General features: G+C 35.4%; 1 protein-coding gene across 1 annotated transcript in view; it reads right to left on the reverse strand.

The window, feature by feature from the left end:
• Positions 1–786: 786 nt before the first annotated feature.
• zdhhc17 (zinc finger DHHC-type palmitoyltransferase 17) overlaps positions 787–16249 on the reverse strand; it is a 133937-nt gene continuing 118474 nt past the window's right edge. Inside the window, exons 12-18 of the mRNA XM_039762198.1 lie at positions 14899–15023; positions 13169–13231; positions 9653–9746; positions 6160–6243; positions 4738–4895; positions 4332–4426; positions 787–2444 (exon numbers count right to left, since the gene is read on the reverse strand). Coding sequence (XP_039618132.1) covers positions 2306–2444; positions 4332–4426; positions 4738–4895; positions 6160–6243; positions 9653–9746; positions 13169–13231; positions 14899–15023 — 758 coding nt within the window. The 3' untranslated portion in view covers positions 787–2305. The remainder of the gene's footprint in view (positions 2445–4331; positions 4427–4737; positions 4896–6159; positions 6244–9652; positions 9747–13168; positions 13232–14898; positions 15024–16249) is intronic.

Genomic DNA, 16249 nt, shown 5'->3' on the forward strand with positions numbered 1-16249 from the left:
AGAACAATGTTGAGAATAGGAAGTTACAAAAAAAAAACAACAACAGAAACGGACTGGAAGTGAACAGGGAGCAAAACAAATTTCTTTCAGAATATGGCACATCCTCCTGTATACGTTCTAGCCATGTTACTCAATTCTGATTGCCATTTAACTTTTTGTTCTCTTCACATACAACAGACTAGTACAACAAATCACACAAACTGTAATGGCACTGTTTATTATTCTGCATCCTGTGAGATGCTCTATAATTGTCATTTGCTGAAGCCACATGGCTCCTACTCCACTCTAGTTTCTTGAATTGCATTTTAATTGAAGTCATTGTCTTATTCTGGTTTTATTGTGATGTTCTTTGTTTCTGTGCACTTACAGAATAACATAACACAGCACTGATGCTTTAATGCTTGCATGGTTCCCCCACACATTTGTCTTCATGCACTAATGATCTCTAACTCACCTTGAATAAATGCATGTTATACTGTAAATTAATTATATGTAAAAGTAAACGATGAAAACCTGGGAGAGTTCAAACACACCCATTCTCATGTGCAGCTGCATGACTCTTAGATGAAGGGTTTTGCCAGCTCAGCACTGTAAGATTAGGTATAAAATGAAAAATAAATATGGTCACATAGCCTGCTTTACAGTTGTTAAAATAATTGTTGGTTTTCTTTTACTTTTACAATTTTACATCAAATGAACCCAGCACAACCAAAAACGCATATAAATAATTTAAAAATTTCCCTCCCAACCAAACCCCCACCTCAAATATTAAACACTGAAATAGTAATTGGTACACTGCTGTATTTTCTTTTTTTTTAAAGCAACTTTGGTATCTGGCACTTGCAAATTAGATACACTGCATTTCCAAAGAAAATAGACCCTCTTTTTGCAATTACCAGACAATAACATATTTACAAAAGAAGCTCTCCTCACCTGTGAGCAAGTTACTGGATAAATGCTGGGAATTTTCTGTGACAGTAATGTCCTACGTTATGGGGACCACCAAATTTTCAAGCAAAATGCATGCAGTGAAACTGTTGAGTAAAATGCATATAAATCAGCAGAGCTGGACATCACTAAATGCTAAAGGCTACAGGTCATACAAGTTTATTATTAGCTCCTTTTTTTTGGTCGTGTAAAATAAAATGAGCAGCTTTAACTAACACGTCACGCACAAGAGGGGTAAACTAAATCATTTATATACAGACAAACATTCTTTACACTTGTTGGTTTTCTAGACGTGCTTCGAGCTCTCGTCTTCAATTTGATTCAGCTTCCAGGTGGGAGAGTGTAATAAGATATGGACTGTCCTGCTGTTTTCTGGAAGCCTTAAATTAGCTCACATTATTCAAAGTGGGTACAAAAGAAAAAAAAAAAATCAGTGCAATGAAGTGAAGAAAAAAAATTAAATTAGCATTAAGATCAATTCAAAGTCTTAACAATTCCATAAACTTCACCTTCTTGTACAGACAGTCATCTCTTTTAATGAATTATTGTCACCCCAAGTCTGTGGCACTTACTGTATGTGCTAGTTGAATCACTCTGGTTGATAATGAGGTGGCTTTTTTCAATTAAAATATAAAATGCAGCTCTCTCTCAATAGTACCTCATCTATTAATAACTTATAAATCTATAAAAAGTTTAAAAAAAAAATAAATACATCAGTTACAAAGGAGTGCCTATGCTAAGTAGAACACTGCTTATGTATTCAGTCATAACTTATGTGGATAAGACTCTCCCATTTACCTAAATTAATGTCACATATTTGAAGGCGGTTTATACTGATTCTCAAAAGATGACATGAAATGAGAAATCAGACTCTTCTCTTCTCCACTGGCCATTCCCTGAAGAATTAAACTATCATTTCAATCTTTATAAACCATTCCCTCCTCAAGTCCAATGGTAAACTTTTATGGAAATGTTAAGTGTCAAGCTTAAATTTGCCTCCCCAAAGAAAAAACATCACTATAATCAAAGGGGGGAAAACCAAAGTGGTGCAACAGAACAAAAAACAAACGGAAATACAATGTTGCAATAACATATTGCAAATGACTCCCTTTCTCCAAGAACAAACAAATCCCTTTTGTTATCTTCTTAGTCCTAGAGATGTGTGTTGGCAGTTTTTAAACTGTCCGAGTGTTCAAAACTTCAGGTGAAAAGGAGGCACTGTTTCTTGTCCCTCTGCATCCCCACAACCGCATGCTTATCTGAGCTGACATCAGTCTCCGCAGGTGTGAATTTCTCAGGCACCACTCCAGAAATAAAAGCCAATGATTGATATGACTGGAAGGAAGCCCCAGCACAGCTACACCAGCTGATATCCTGATCCTGAGGTCTGATCGTATTCTATTGTGAACTGCTTTGTCCAGTCTACAATCACAGGTCGCATGAGACCACAGCATCTGTACTCAAAGAAGTCTATGATATTGCGCAAACATCCATGGCTTGATACGGAAAAGAAAAGGGGGTGGGGAGAAGACACAAAAAATAAGGTTACAAACTTTTTTTTTTTTTTTTGCCATAAATGCAAGCCTGAGCAATTTAATTGTATCTCATTGTTTAATGTAATCTCTTTAACTCTTGTTGTTATAAAAGAGATAACAGTTCAAGTTTCATTGTAATTGCACATGGAAAACTATACACCAGGGGTCGGCAACCTAAGGCACGCAGAACGGTTTTCAATGGCATTCTGATTGAATTGAAATACAGTAAAAAATTATATTTTAATTACAACGCACGCATTCGTGCCGTCACCTACGTTTTGCATGTGTGACTCACATGTAAATGGAATCCATGTGTTCAGTGCAGGCCATGGTACATTAAAACAGACCTCTTGTTGTTATTATTAAGTAATATTCTGACCTAAAATGACTCAAAGACAAAAACTTGATGTTCGCTCTTTTCAAGACTTTTGGATGAATGAATCTGTGTGAACTTAAATGAATGGATTTGTACAACAAAAGGATCGTGCTGTGTGTGCATTATGCTGTGAAAGTGTTGTGTGTTGTACATCAAGTGTACAAAGATATTATCAAACTCAGCATCAGTCCACGTTTAAAAACTCTGCTGAGAAAAGCGAAGCTATAAAAAGGACTGTTTCTGGCTTTAAAAACAAAGTACTTATTTTAGTCAAATAACTGGAACCAAAAATAAAGCCACCAAATGTAGTTATACAGTTGGTTCGATTTAATTGATTAATAACTCTGATTAATAATAAAGAATGATTAATCTTATTAGAATTCTTGATTTTTTCTTATTCAAACTATGTATTTTGTATTGAAAAAACTTGTAATTTATAATTTGTAATACAATTTTTAATAGATGTGTTGAAAATTAAAATTTGACAAACCATTCTTTTGACATATGATGCTATGTATTTTAAAATGTTTAATGACCAATCACATAAGATCCTGTTACAATGGGCTTCAAAAGTACCAGACCAATTTTGATACTATATCTATATACTATATATACTATAACAAAATTGGTAAAATTATATCGGCACGCAGAATACCATTGTAACATAGGTTCAGCACGACACCGCTGAAAGGTTGCTGACCCCTGCTATACACTAATGTCATCCTTAAAATAGAAAAAAAAAATCAAGTTAAAACTGTTAAATCCTAAAGTGGGTGCACAAGAAATAAATTTCAGAACTTCTATTGTACACATTAATTATACACATTAATTTGATTAAACCTAATGCTCTTATTATTAAGTTGATAGCAATTATAGTCTAAAAATTACAAGATGCTCTGTAACAAATAACAAATTAGAATTTATTACAGGACTTGTCCCTGGTGACAACTGCAATACTTAACGTTTGACAGGATTAGCATTACTTTTGTATTATTTACACAGCAAGTTATTGAAACCAGAATTATACCTTCTTTAATTTATAGCCTGTACCTTGTACTCTGTTCAGGTATCCAGGTGTAACCATGAGAAAAGCATTATATAAGAAATAATCTGCTCTTCTTGACATTTTACATAACTGTTTGATTAATTAAAAGGGGCGACCCTCTCCAGAACAGAGATTATGCAGTAAAGCGAAGTTCACTTGCTGAAAGTAGTTTCTTCTGTGCGTTTGATGGCTTCTAATGCAGTTGTATTATTTATTTTGCACAACACTAAAAAAATTAAAGACATATTCTCAAAATAATAAAAAATCATGGATAGAATAGGAAGTTTGTCTTGACCTCTGCTTGCCTGAATAATTAAAAGTAATATCAAAAAACAGGGATAAGGGACCCAAATCAGAACTCTTGTGAGCATCTACTTAATGACGGTCTTCACTTCTGCTTAGTAACATCTTTACAATATTCACTTACTTGAAGGGACTTTCAATTGATGTTGTTGTAACTTTAAAGTGCTTATATCTTCTTGCATTCATTCTTTCATTAGTAGTTACACCTAAGCAGGCAATCTGCAAATATAATAAAGAGTAAAAAATAAGAACAAACACATCACCGGCCTTTAAGGTCTGATCTCTGTCACTTCCATTTAAAAGTAACTAGGTTTACCATTTAGTAACAATCTCTGAGCAAATCTTTTTCATGCAAGCAAAACTAAAATGTCTATAAAGGGAAAAAAAAATCTAATCATACTATATTGTAGTTAAGCTTCAAATGTATGTCAAAATTAATTATATTATGGAAAAATGTTTTCCACTATAAATAAAACAAATAAATATATAAAATCTCCCCACCCTCCTTAGAAGATGTAAACTTTCCTTACCTGGTACATCTGACACATGATTAGTACTGCAACCCACATAAAATGAAAAATGCTATTTAAAAACATCCAGAACATCCATGGAGAGCAGGTGGCTATTTGTGTAATATATGTCCATAAGCCATCCTTTGAGTAGCTGGTTACACAGTGAATTCTCCAGTCTGTTATACACATAATGGATAAAGAAAGCCACACATTTAAACAAACAGTGAATAACTCTATTAAGTGCATAACAACTAAACAAAAAAATAAACATTTTATGATAAGATTGTGTAGTATGTGGGACAGTAGTATCATAGGAACAAGCAAAGATGTCTTGCAGTGATGCCTTGCATAAAAAACCTGAAGTGACGTAAGAAATACAGGAGGCAAAAAGTATCTCAACAGAGTGCTGGCACCAACAGGCGACTTAAGGACACACTTGTTTACCTGATGAAATTGATAAAGACGGAGATGACCACACCGTCTAGGGCATGGAGAAATGACAAGCTGGAGATATTAAAGGGAGTGACATCATGGCACCAAGGTGAGGGAAAGATAGTGGACTGACCAAAGGGACTGTTGATTTTTAATCTTTGGTTTTAAAACAACAATAATTAATGTAAGCAAAGCTGAGTGTATTTAGAGATGCTGGTTTGCACGGTGAACTCTGCACAGAAAAGGTAAGAGAAAGATAAAGAGAGATAAAAGGGTGATAATTGTACTAGAAGAAGTTTCCATAAACCAGATCATCTACTCAAGACTTCTGTAGCAAGAGAGGATTCAAAGGGTGGTGCTGCTTGGTGTTCATGGGCATCTCTATCCTCCTTGGCTGTTACATTTTTTTGGAAAGCATCCTTAAACATCTGAATATTTTACACACTACTGTTAAGCTAATGCAGGAGTTATTGGCTATTCTACATACTGATGAGCTGTCTGTATTCTAACAATTTAGGTAGTAGTTAAAAAAAAATTACCAGTCATTGATTCGATCTTAACATGGTACTCATGTGCAATAGTGAGTGGCAAGAGAAGCGCTTGTTTAAATATGTCTGTATGATTATATATGGGCGAGTGCTGACAGTTTAGAGCACAAAAAGTGTGCATAAAGAGGGGCATCTCGTATAGAGAAGCCAGTAGGGCAGCATCCTACTGGGAACAGGCAGGAGGTGAGCATTGCTTTTGTCAAGTCATATCCAAGCACAATCAAAAAGAACACATAAAAGCAAGCTAACACAGGGGCATAACATACAGTTAAGTGCAATTAGCATTTGACTAGTCTGAAATATGAGGTGACCTGTAAAAAAGGTGATTTCAAGACAAGTGTTCCTTACACTTTACAAAAATTAGAATGTCTAGTAAACTGAACTACAATAAAGGAATAGATGACTATTTTTTTCCATACATAAAACTATCAAGACTAAAAAGAACATGTAGTGTACTTACAGAAAATGCACCCATAAATCATCCAACAAAGCATACACAGTAAGAAGAATAAATATCCAATGAAGTATCTGTGATTTCCAGCCCCTGTAAAACACAACACAGTAATCACTGCTTGTTATTCGGCCCAAAAGCATTTCAAATGTTAAAGACACATTTAAATGGGAAATGCAGTTCTCTCTCTTTATTCACAACTGTATTAATGATACTTTGTATAAACATATTTATGTTGTTCTCTGAAATGGTTTTAATGTTAAACTTTAAAACAATATGTAATCAGTAAATAACTTGTATCAAAATGAACACAAAAAATAAAATACTGAAGCAAAAAATATCTAAAGCACTTAAAACAAACTTTTAAAGTGAAATTAATCACCAAGTAAATAAATATGGATTTTTTTATTTTTACCTGTATGTGCATGTACCTATATAATAATACACACTGTAACTATGCATATATACATACGTATACACTGATGAGCCAGAACATTATGACCAGCTGCCTAATATGCTGTTGCTGTACCACATGGTGCCAAAATGCCACTGACCCACTGAGGCATGACCTCTACAAGACCTTTGAGAACCAGAATCTTTCGACTGTGAGACTATGAACACCTCCCACAGATGTTTGACTGGACCAAGGTCTAGTGAATTTGAATAGAACAGAACCATTTTGAACTATTCATCATATTACTCAAGCCATTCTCAAATAAGTCATTCACTATGGGTGAGCGCATTCCACTGAGGAATACCAATACCATGAAGGAGTGTACCTGGTCTTCAGTGATGTAAAGGTAGGTGATATGTGTCAAATTAACATCCAAATGAATGCCCAGATACAAGATTGCCAAGTAGAACACTTACAGTAACATGCAAAATTACCATTATGTCCTCAATTTATTGTGATAACTTGCAACTCGAAGTAAAATTACAATTTCAGTTTACAGCTAAAAGCTGTAAAACAAACTACTATTTGAACATGTGACACTAAAAGCAGTAATGAAGCATTACTGAAAAGCACACATATAATAAATAGATATCTTGATGTAGATTTATTACATTTAGTGAAGGAATTCTTTGAGACACTACTACTATCACTTTTTTATTTTATAAAATATTGCGATAAGGTAGAAGCAAATAACAGGAATTCTAGTAAGATAAAGCATGCAAGCAATGGCCTACAACAAAAAGGATTTACATTTTGTCAGCAAAAATTAATGTCTTGTAGCTACAATTTGTAACAGGAGAGGATACTGGCTGATTAAGACACTGGAAGAGCTCAACGAAAAGCATTATTATAACATGAACATATATATATGTTTTGGGATTAGCTCTTCTCACATGAATATATATTTTCTTCCAGTGATGCAATGTTTATGTGTTTCTTTAAGAGTGATGCTGTACCAAGTCTGGTATCCTACTGAAATGGGTATCAAAAGGATGAATGGTTGACTCAAGAGTTAATATGCAAGAGTGAGTTCTATTGAAAAAGAACAAAAGCAGGTCCCTTCTGAACGGCATATGACCATGCAATGGCACCTGCCCCTGGTTAGTACTGTATATACAATTTAACATAACTGTGATCAGTTTTTTTTTGGTCGAACAATACGAGCTAGTAGCAATGATGTGGTCTCCATGTAAACACAGATAAAATATGGTTAATTTAAACAACTAACTCATTTTGTTTATTTTATATTAAAATATAGTGACATCAAAACTGAATGACATAAAATGATTTAAAAAAAAAAAAAGAAAAAACAAAACACGCTAGCTGAAACTTTTAGGATACCAGCAAAAAATAAACAAACAAACAAACTTACCCTGGTCATTTTAAAGGAAACACAGGTTTAAATGTTGCTTCTGAATTTTGGGGTAATGGCTAATTAAAGTGGCATTTATAAGGCTCTCTACTATAAATCTATACACAATATTTTGCATAAAGTACTTCTTTTCTGTATGACAACAGTGATAATAAACACCACAAAGTCACATTCATTAATATAATTTGAGAATGGCACTGTTCCTTTTCCAGAACATGAAATCTTGAGCTGCAGTATCACACATTAATAATTAAACTTTGCTGGATTTTCACCCTTTAAGGGTGGGTGTCGGCTTATTTCAACACATAGTGTTTAGGCAGATATCAACATTAGTCAACATCCCAGGGTAGAGGGCAGTAATCAGCTGCAGGAGGAGGAGTATAGGAAGTTAATCAACAACTTTGTTAAATGGTGCGACTCAAACCACTTACACTTGAACACCAGCAAGACCAAGGAACTGGTGGTGGATTTTAGGAGGCCCAGGCCCCTCCTGGACCCCGTGATCATCAGAGGTGACTGTGTGCAGGGGGTGAAGACCTATAAATACCAGAGAGTGCAGCTGGATGATAAATTGGACTGGACTGCCAATACTGATGCTCTGTGTAAGAAAGGTCAGAGCCGACAATATTTCCTTAGAAGGTTGGCGTCCTCCAACATCTGCAATAAGATGCTGCAGATGTTCTACCAGATGGTTGTGGCAAGTGCCCTCTTCTACGCGGTGGTGTGCTGGGGAGGCAGCATAAAGATGAAGGATGCCTCACACCTGGACAAACTTGATAGGAAGGCAGGCTCTATTGTAGGAATGAAGCTGGACAGTTTAACATCTGTGGTAGAGCGACGGGTGCTAAGCAAGCTCCTGTCAATCATGGAGAATCCACTGCATTCACTGAACAGTGTCATCTCCAGGCAGAGGAGTAGTTTCAGTGACAGACTGAGGAGATTGTTCCTCCCCCACACTATTCGACTCTTCAATTCCACCAGGGGAGGTAAACGCTAACATTATTCAAAGTTATTGTCTGTTTTTACATGCATTTTTATTACTCTAATTTAATATTGTCTTTTTGTATCAGTATACTGCTGCTGGATTATGTGAATTTCCCCTTAGGATTAATAAAGTATCTATCTATCTCTATCTAAATGTTGACAAAACCTCCTGTTGCGTTACAGTTTGGCTTTATTTCCTAGTAGTATGCTGCTTGCATTGTGTGTTACAGTGGTGACGCTGTTTCAGGTGTCTGTTGATGCATTCTGTGACTGCTGTTACCACCAGCTGCTAGGCTGCTGCCAGCTAAGTTTATATACTGTAGCCACCGCTGGCTGCACTAATACAGCTGATTGAAGACAGCCACTGCTGGCTGTCTTTGCCCAGCTGCCTGAAACAATGGCACAAGCTAACACATATTGCTAGCAGTGTAAAGTGTCTGCTTGTTACATTACCATACTTTGCAGGACTATGCTGTATAACAGGTATGTGAATTCACATAATGTAGAAGCTCATGGAACATAAAACACAGGGACATTTATCATATATTAACATTTTATGTTGCTTTACGTGTATAACATTGCTTTGTGTGCTTTTCAGAAAACTGAGTTTTTTGGAAAATATATTCAGCCTTGAGCCAAAATGGACAAAAAAGCCCTTAAAGAGTTAAACTACACGATACAACAACACTTACCTACACAGTTGCCTACCCATGGACAGTGATGGTCAAACTTTGCAATGCATCTGTTACATACAGCACAGTGTTTTGATCTGACTGGCTTTCGTATCTAAAATAAAATGAAAAACATGTGATACAATGATAAAATACATTCCATTCAAACTACAATGATCAAATTTATGAGACATTTCATAGAGAAATCAACAAACAAGGTTCAAGACCACTGAAAACCAAGGAAAAGAATATTCAAAAAACAACTCTCAATGTCACTGAACCTGCAATGAATAAGAACAGTGCCTTGAAAAAGTAATTTTTACATTAATGATTGTCAAAACCCCAGCTTTTGATCAATGGTGATTGGGATTTTATTTTCTTGAACTGTTTTTAGTGGGTATTTTAAATATTTTATTGGTTCCAAAAACATGCATTACAAAATTAGTGTTACAATATGACAATCAAATATAAGTTTTAGTGAAACAAAATTAAGATATTTTGAAAAAACAGCTCACTCAGAAATACAGTCAATTCCATATATCATAGAAATAAGAGTCATCAATAACAACCCACCCAACACCACCCAAAAAATAGGGAGTTAATCCTTATACAGTATATAATTTGATACTATCCGTATGTATGGTGTTCGCAGCAATACCTCGAGCAGCCACAAGAGCAGCAGCCGCGGGAAGGATGCGTAGGAAACGAAGTCACACGACTGACGCGGAACGTAGACTTGCTAATGCGACCACACGTACACAACGAGCACAACAAACGGATGAGCAGCCTACAGGTATAAATGCTACTAACATTGAAAAAAATCGTGCAAATCGGACACAAAGGACAGATGAAGAACATGTGCTACAGAATGCTACTAACGCTGACAGACATCGTGCCAGCTGTGCACAAGCGCCTGAAGAAGCTCGAGCAGCCGCAAATGCAGCACGGGTTGAAAGAAATTGAGCAGCCTGTGCCTTGCAGCAGCCGAAAAGGTCTATTTTAACCACAAATCAGTGCCATGATAACAAAATCATTTCAAGGAGTTAACAAAACAAATAATTTGCACAGAAATTATGGATTTCATAAACGTTGAATTTGTCGCTAGTTAGTAATAAAGAGATTCTGTGTTAGAAAACATCATGTTAATTAAAGCAATAGGAGCTTAGCAAATACACTGGCAGGAACACAAATTCTAAAGCAGTGGAGTAAAGTTCTCATTTTTCTTGCTCTGTATAATTCTCCCAATTAGATGCCTGGTGTCCAGTAAGGTTCTTAAATTTACAAAGAAGTAATCTCTGAGGCAACAATGCAGTTTAGATTATAATGGTAGTTTACCACCAGATAGTCTAAATTTGTCTAAAATAGCTCCAAAATTTTTAAGTGATCATAAATCATATAATGTTTGATAGATTAAAAAAAAAAAACTTTTTCCCCAAAAGGGTTTCAGTTTTGTAGTCTACCATAACATAACCCCAACGGAGGCTGACTGGCATTATTTACAGTTAGGGTTGAATCCAAAATATTTTAGATAATTTTAATTTGAGAGGTGGCTCCCAAGTACTGTACGGTCTGATTTTCAGCTAAATTTGCAGGGTGTTTATTACAAACTGATGAAGAATGAATGATGTGAATTATCAAATTCCACTCCTTGTTTGAGATACTCAACTCACACTGATGTCTCTTTCCAGCACTGTCAAAGGTGTTCAAATGCGGTGAGAACAGTGACAATGATCGAAAAAGTATGCTGGCAGTATTCTTCTCATTATTAGTTAAAATATTTTCAAATGTGAGCATTGGTGGAGGATTAAGAAAGTTGACAAATTTTATTTTATTTATTTATTTATTTATTTTCCCCAAAATTCCTAACTTATGAATATTTACAACAAAGCTGATCAACAGCTGCAGAAACATCATCAATGTAAAGCTCTCTAAGGGTTGAGATGGCTAATAACTTCCAACTCTTAAACAATGTGTAATTAAGAGAGGGGGTGAGGGAGAGAGAGGAGAAGTTAGGAGCATGAACTGGTATAGCATGTATTGCTGCACCCACCACACAAGAACCATAACGATCACACTAGTTTTTTGCAGTGGCTGGAGTGACAATCCTACCACAAACCCCCAAGTTCTCCCTGAAAGTTGGCAGACCTGCGTGCAGGGCTGGATGTTGGTTAACACCATACCAAGGATGGAGCGACTCCCAGTTAAGGGAGAGCTTAAATGCAAAGTTATGCTGTAAAGAAGCAGCAGACAGCAGTGTTTTCTCCTTATAATTGTCCCATATTTTGAGTGAGTGAAGTACACCCTGTTTACTGCTAAACTGGAGATAATTACTAAAGACTGGAGCATAGTAAAGAGCATACATACAGAGAGGAATTCTTATGAGATTTTGTTTCCTGTTCCAGCAAAGCGTATGCATATTTAGCACTTTATTCTTTTTTCTATTGTCTCAAAATAAGAATGCTCGCAAAACCAGCAGCATATCTATAAGTCAGGTAGTGCTATACCAACTTCCGACCTATGTAATTTTAACTTTTTATATGTGGTCTTTTTGCCTTCCACATAAACAAATTTATAAAGGAGTTTTTTTTATAGGATTTATTAATTATTATTGGAATACTCTGAAACAGGAGCAAATATTTAAGGAGGATATTAATTTAAATTACTGCATATTAAATATGCTTCCTTGAAGAATGTGACTGCCATTTATGGGCATCTAGTTTAACTGCTTCCCATCAACCTGCCAGAATTGTGTTTAAAAAGATCGTTCAGCTTCCTTGTAACTGCAATTCCCATATACCTGAACTGTTCTGAAACAGTCAGCAGGTAGCCGTCTAATATACTATTACATTTGTAACCTGAGTTGAAAAACAGCTATGTAATACTGTGATTTGTGAGCATGGTTTTTACTACACTGTTCCAATCTGATGGAATATTTATCCATATATAGGACTGGTGAGTATGACATGCAAATAGCTCCCTGAATATGGAAAATTGGCATAATATTGTTCAGTGGATAGTGTAAATGTGTATATAACATTTATCAGGAAGCCTAACAGTCAGAACCCTGTGTGCTGAGATTTGATATTACATCAAATCTGTGTCAACAATAATGTCTCCATGCTTCACCAAAAGATGAAAATGTAATCAAAGTCCTCAGTGAGTAAGTGCAAGACAACTGTGCTGCTCCAGAAGCTTCTCTTCAGCTGTTATGTACAAGTTATTATACTGCAATGTATATGAGGAGTGAAAGCTGCATTTTAAAGCAAGTTAAATATACATTTTCTTTTGAAACATATTTATCTTGTTAAATTTTTCTGCCATGGTTATTGAAGGTTTCTAAATTTGTCCTTTCTTTGCATTGCAGGCACAAAGGAGAAAAGCAGTCTAATAGGTTAGTGAATATGATGACAGACTGGTGAGACAACTATGCTGAATTTAAGCACGTATAAGTCTAAGCACTAACCATACAACTTTAATCTAACAGGAGGGTTAAATAAGTATTATTTCACATTTTGTTTCACTATAGAAAGTATTTACCAAACATGTACTGCAGAATATACTGAGATCCAAACTGCCCGTCTCCGCAAGTTCAACTATAGTCTGAAAAAGAAAAACATTAACATATGTATTTATATATGTGTGTGTATAGTTTACTATTAAAATCAGCAATTTAATACTTGGTACAATAATACATCCCAAATTTCCCCAGGGTGACAAACAAAGTTCTAATGCTTGAAGTAGTCTCATTAATAGATTCTACCAATGTTCCCATTTTAAAATTAAAAACATTTTTCAGTTAGATTAGAACTTTTCAATTTATTTTGCAAAAGAAATACAGTTCAAATTTAAGAATACATTTTGATAAAATAATCTTAAACCAGATCTTCATGCATTAAGATAATAGACTGTTCTATAAGAGTTTTTCCAGACCTCCTAGGGGACATAATTTTCTATCATAAGGCTTGATGCAAGATGACTTTCGCTGCCACTAGTGAACAGCTGTATACAATAGGAGCGAAGCTGAAGCCATCTAAGCATGATGCTTTTCACTGTAAAAAAGTACTCTTACCCGTGAGTTCTGCGGGGGAAAAAAATGAAATGATGCAGCCATTTTTGCATAAACCTCCAAACAACAGTGGACTGGACTCTGCTTTAGTATTGTGCAGAAGGAAGAACCAAATATCAACATGGTGACCTAAGCTATGCCTTTTCTCCTAACCTCTATGTTGATTCTATATATGCATGTTCTTCCAGGAACAGATTGTGCAGCTGCTTCAACATGTTCGATTGAAATATAATAATGGCAAAGATGAAAAGTGACTTGATCTATAATACAACACACAAGTGAAGTGGAAACAGTCACCAAAGTCTTGGGGGGAAGAAAAGGAGGTAACAAGCTACCTGTAAGAAAACTACAAGGGAACTAGCATCTTGGAAGACTAGAAGACAGTTTGCTGTTCAGATTAAAGCTTTAATGCAGTAGGCCTTTAATGAAAACCTGTCATATATTAGTGAGGCTTCTCTAAAAAAGAAAGAAAAAAAAAACCAACATTTTGCTATTTGTTGCATACTTAATGTTGTTCTGTGAACCGAGTTAGAAACACTATGACGTTACAGTGATCTGGAATAATCACGTTACATTGAAAGCAACTTATTATATGTAATTCCATTTTGTTAGTTGCTGCAGAAATTACTTTTACTTGTGGACGATAAAAACAGTTAGTTAAATGAGGTCCCTGAACTAAAACTCATTGTTATTTTCTAGGAAAAAAATATTTGCAAAGCCAGTTTTGCATATACAGATGTTACCATCTGTTTATTTCTAGAAAAATCTGAGTTAATGTTATTTAAGTGACAATCTGACAGTCTTTAGGTGACAACAGATCAGTCTAGCTAAAACATGTCAAACATAGGTTTTATTTGCTTCTAAAAAGAACCAATTAAATGTAATGTATTGAAAGATGATAAAATGTTCAGCTTAAACTACTTTATTATTCACTCCTGATTTTTATATTAGCATGAAGTGTCACTGTTACTGTTATTAGGGCTTGACAGTGTATCAGGTTTGGGTTAACAGAGTAATATTTTAAGCATGAACTAAATGCTTTCAACAGACATGAAAACCTATTTTTTTTTTTTTTAGTGAGTGACTAATGCTTTGGATTGACTGAAGACATGGTGACAGTGCTAGTAGCAGACAAATCTCAACATCCACAATTAGCAATTTAATTAACAAGTGAAATGTAGATCTTAAAAAGGACATATACCTTTTTCTTTTGTTCTTCAGTAGCCTTAATTATTCCTGGGTCAGACTTCCAGGATTTTCCAAAGTTATAGAAAAGTGCTAAACTGTTGAGAAGAAATGGAATATGGATGGTGACAAAAGGAAGATGTGAGGTGAGTTAAGGATACCAATAACTAACAATGACAATGTTAAAGTAAAGAAAAGAATATCCCTCAAGTAAAGAGTAGTAGGTTGACATAGTTGGCAAAAATTTTAAACAGCTATAATGTTAGCCATTTCAAAATTTGTCTGTAATCTACAGGCTATGTTAGAGACGAGGTTTTTTCCTGGCTTGTATTTATTTTCTGTTTTATTGTTACTTTTGTTATTTTTGAATGATTAATTTTTATATTTTTGGTGGTATGTTTTATAATTTGTATAATGTACTGTCCTTTTAACTGTGTCTATGTTCCAATGTTCTTTGTAGGTGGTTCCCCAATAAGTATTCTCTGGCAATTTAAGCCTGGAGGAAAATACTGCAGGCATCAGCTCAAAGAAGTTTATTTGGTGGAGTTAATTTTATCTTATTTTGGATTTTGATGTTTTTCTTTATTATTTGCTTCTGATTTCATGTTTTGCTACTTATTACTGTCACTTCAGAATTCCTTTTCAAGCAACTCTTATTTGCTCTTTTGAGCACTTTTTTGTAGATCTGTGGTTTACTGGAGCAAATTATTAGGCTCAACAAAAATAATTTGGAAAATAAATACAAGACAGAGAAAAGCCACGGTTGTAACATAACAAAAGTAATCAATAGGATTAACATATAATGAATCAATTTACCAAAATAGAAGTATAATTAAATGCACATTTAAAGTGAATTTCTTATTAAATATACAACTGGCAAACACACAATGCACAATAGTAACAGCCTGGACATTTTTCCTCTTTCTTATTATCTACAATTAAGCTCATTATGTTCTTCCATCCATCCATCCATTATCCAACATGCTATATCTTAACTACAGGGTAACTGGGGGTCTGCTGGAGCTGATCCCAGCCAACACAGGGCGCAAGGCAGGAAACAAACCCTGGGCTGGGTGCCAGCCCACCGCAGGACATACACACACACACCCCCATACATCGGGTTAGAATCGTCAATGCACCTAACCTGCATGTCTTTGGACTGTGGGAAGAAACCCACGCAGATACAGGGAGAACATCCAAACTCCATGCAGGAAGGACCCGGGAAGCAAACCCGGGTCTCCTAACTGCGAGGCAGCAGCGCTACCCACTGCGCCTCCGTGCCGCCTTCATTAAGTTCTGATGATTTAAAATATTTTGCAAGAGAAGCAATAATTTACAACTCCACAGTAGTTAGAGAATAGACCCAG

The sequence above is a fragment of the Polypterus senegalus genome, chromosome 8 (assembly GCF_016835505.1).
Source record: "Polypterus senegalus isolate Bchr_013 chromosome 8, ASM1683550v1, whole genome shotgun sequence".
Classification (NCBI taxonomy): domain Eukaryota; kingdom Metazoa; phylum Chordata; class Cladistia; order Polypteriformes; family Polypteridae; genus Polypterus; species Polypterus senegalus.